Consider the following 1442-nt stretch of genomic DNA (forward strand, 5'->3'; position numbering starts at 1 on the left):
GTGGTTGAAGGGGCCACAATGGCTTTCCAGTAGTGAAAATTTATGGCCAATTCAACAGAATGTACAAATTGAGATACCGGAGAAACGTAAGGTCGTTTGTCTAACTACGAATACGGAGAATGATAATTTATTTGATAGATTCTCATCCATCAATACGTCGAATAGGGTTGTTGCGTATCTATTACGATTTTGTCATAACGCTAGAGAAACAGAAAGACGGTTTGGACCACTCACTACGCAGGAAATTACAGACGGTCACCTGCGAATTTTGTATTTAGTGCAGGGACAAACTTTTGCTCCAGAATTGCGTAATTTAAGGGGTAAGGGAAAGTTAAACAACAACAGCAATTTAGTAAATTTGAACCCCTTTATTGACGACTCTGGAATTTTACGCGTTGGGGGTAGATTAAAGTATGCTGATATCAGCTATTCACAGAAATATCCTATTCTGTTACCTCGATCGCATCACATAACCGATTTAATTATTCAATCCGAGCATCTACGTCATTGGCATGCTGGCACTTCCGCAACTTTAAACGCGGTAAGGCAAAGATATTGGCCTATAGATGCCAGAAATAACATCAAGAAAATAATTCACAAATGTATACATTGCTACCGAACCAATCCTAAGACACTAAGTTATATAATGGGAAATTTACCCAAATCGCGAGTCTCACCAGCCAGGCCATTTGCCAATGTTGGTATCGACTACTGTGGACCCTTTTTTGTTAAAGAGAAAAAATTTCGCAACAAAACAAAATTAAAAGCGTATGTCGCAGTCTTTGTCTGTTTTGCTACTAAAGCAGTCCATTTAGAACTCGTGTCCGATTTAACCTCAGAGTCTTGTCTAGGTGCAATAAAGCGTTGTTTTGCCAGAAGGGGTAAGGCTCAAAATATTTTCTCAGACAATGGTACGAATTTCGTAGGAGTTAAAAACGAACTCATTAAAATTCGGGCGTTTCTGAATTCTGACGACTATAAGGATAAAATGAATCAATTTTTAACAGAAAACAATACAAACTGGCATTTCTCTCCTCCACGCTCACCGCATTTTGGCGGTCTTTGGGAGGCTGCTGTTAAGTCCTTTAAAAGACATTTATTCAAAACTGTAGGTGATGCAGTTTTCACCTACGAACAGTTTTACACATTAATTACTGAGATCGAGGCTATCCTAAACTCACGCCCAATCATACCGATATCCTCTGATCCCAATGATTTTACGGCTTTAACACCCGGCCACTTCCTTATCGGCGAATCGTTGACAACTCTACCAGAGCACGATTTTTCTGAATTGCCAAATAATAGGCTGTCCCTATGGCAGCATATACAAAAGATCAAACAACATTTTTGGTCCAGATGGACTAAGGATTATTTGAATGAATTACACACTAGAAGTAAGTGGCATGTAAATAAGGCACGGATAAAGGAAGGTATGTTGGTAA

The 1442-nt window shown here is 39.1% G+C and overlaps 1 protein-coding gene across 1 annotated transcript; it reads left to right on the top strand.

The window, feature by feature from the left end:
• Nucleotides 1-58: 58 nt before the first annotated feature.
• Nucleotides 59-1394, top strand: LOC144477992 (uncharacterized; the record flags this gene model as incomplete). The annotated part of the gene is made up of 1 exon (XM_078195719.1): nucleotides 59-1394. A coding segment is annotated over one exon (1336 nt), but the record flags the coding sequence as incomplete, so codon positions are not given.
• Between the last annotated feature and the right edge of the window lie 48 nt (nucleotides 1395-1442).

Source organism: Augochlora pura, unplaced genomic scaffold, assembly GCF_028453695.1.
Source record: "Augochlora pura isolate Apur16 unplaced genomic scaffold, APUR_v2.2.1 APUR_unplaced_5992, whole genome shotgun sequence".
Classification (NCBI taxonomy): domain Eukaryota; kingdom Metazoa; phylum Arthropoda; class Insecta; order Hymenoptera; family Halictidae; genus Augochlora; species Augochlora pura.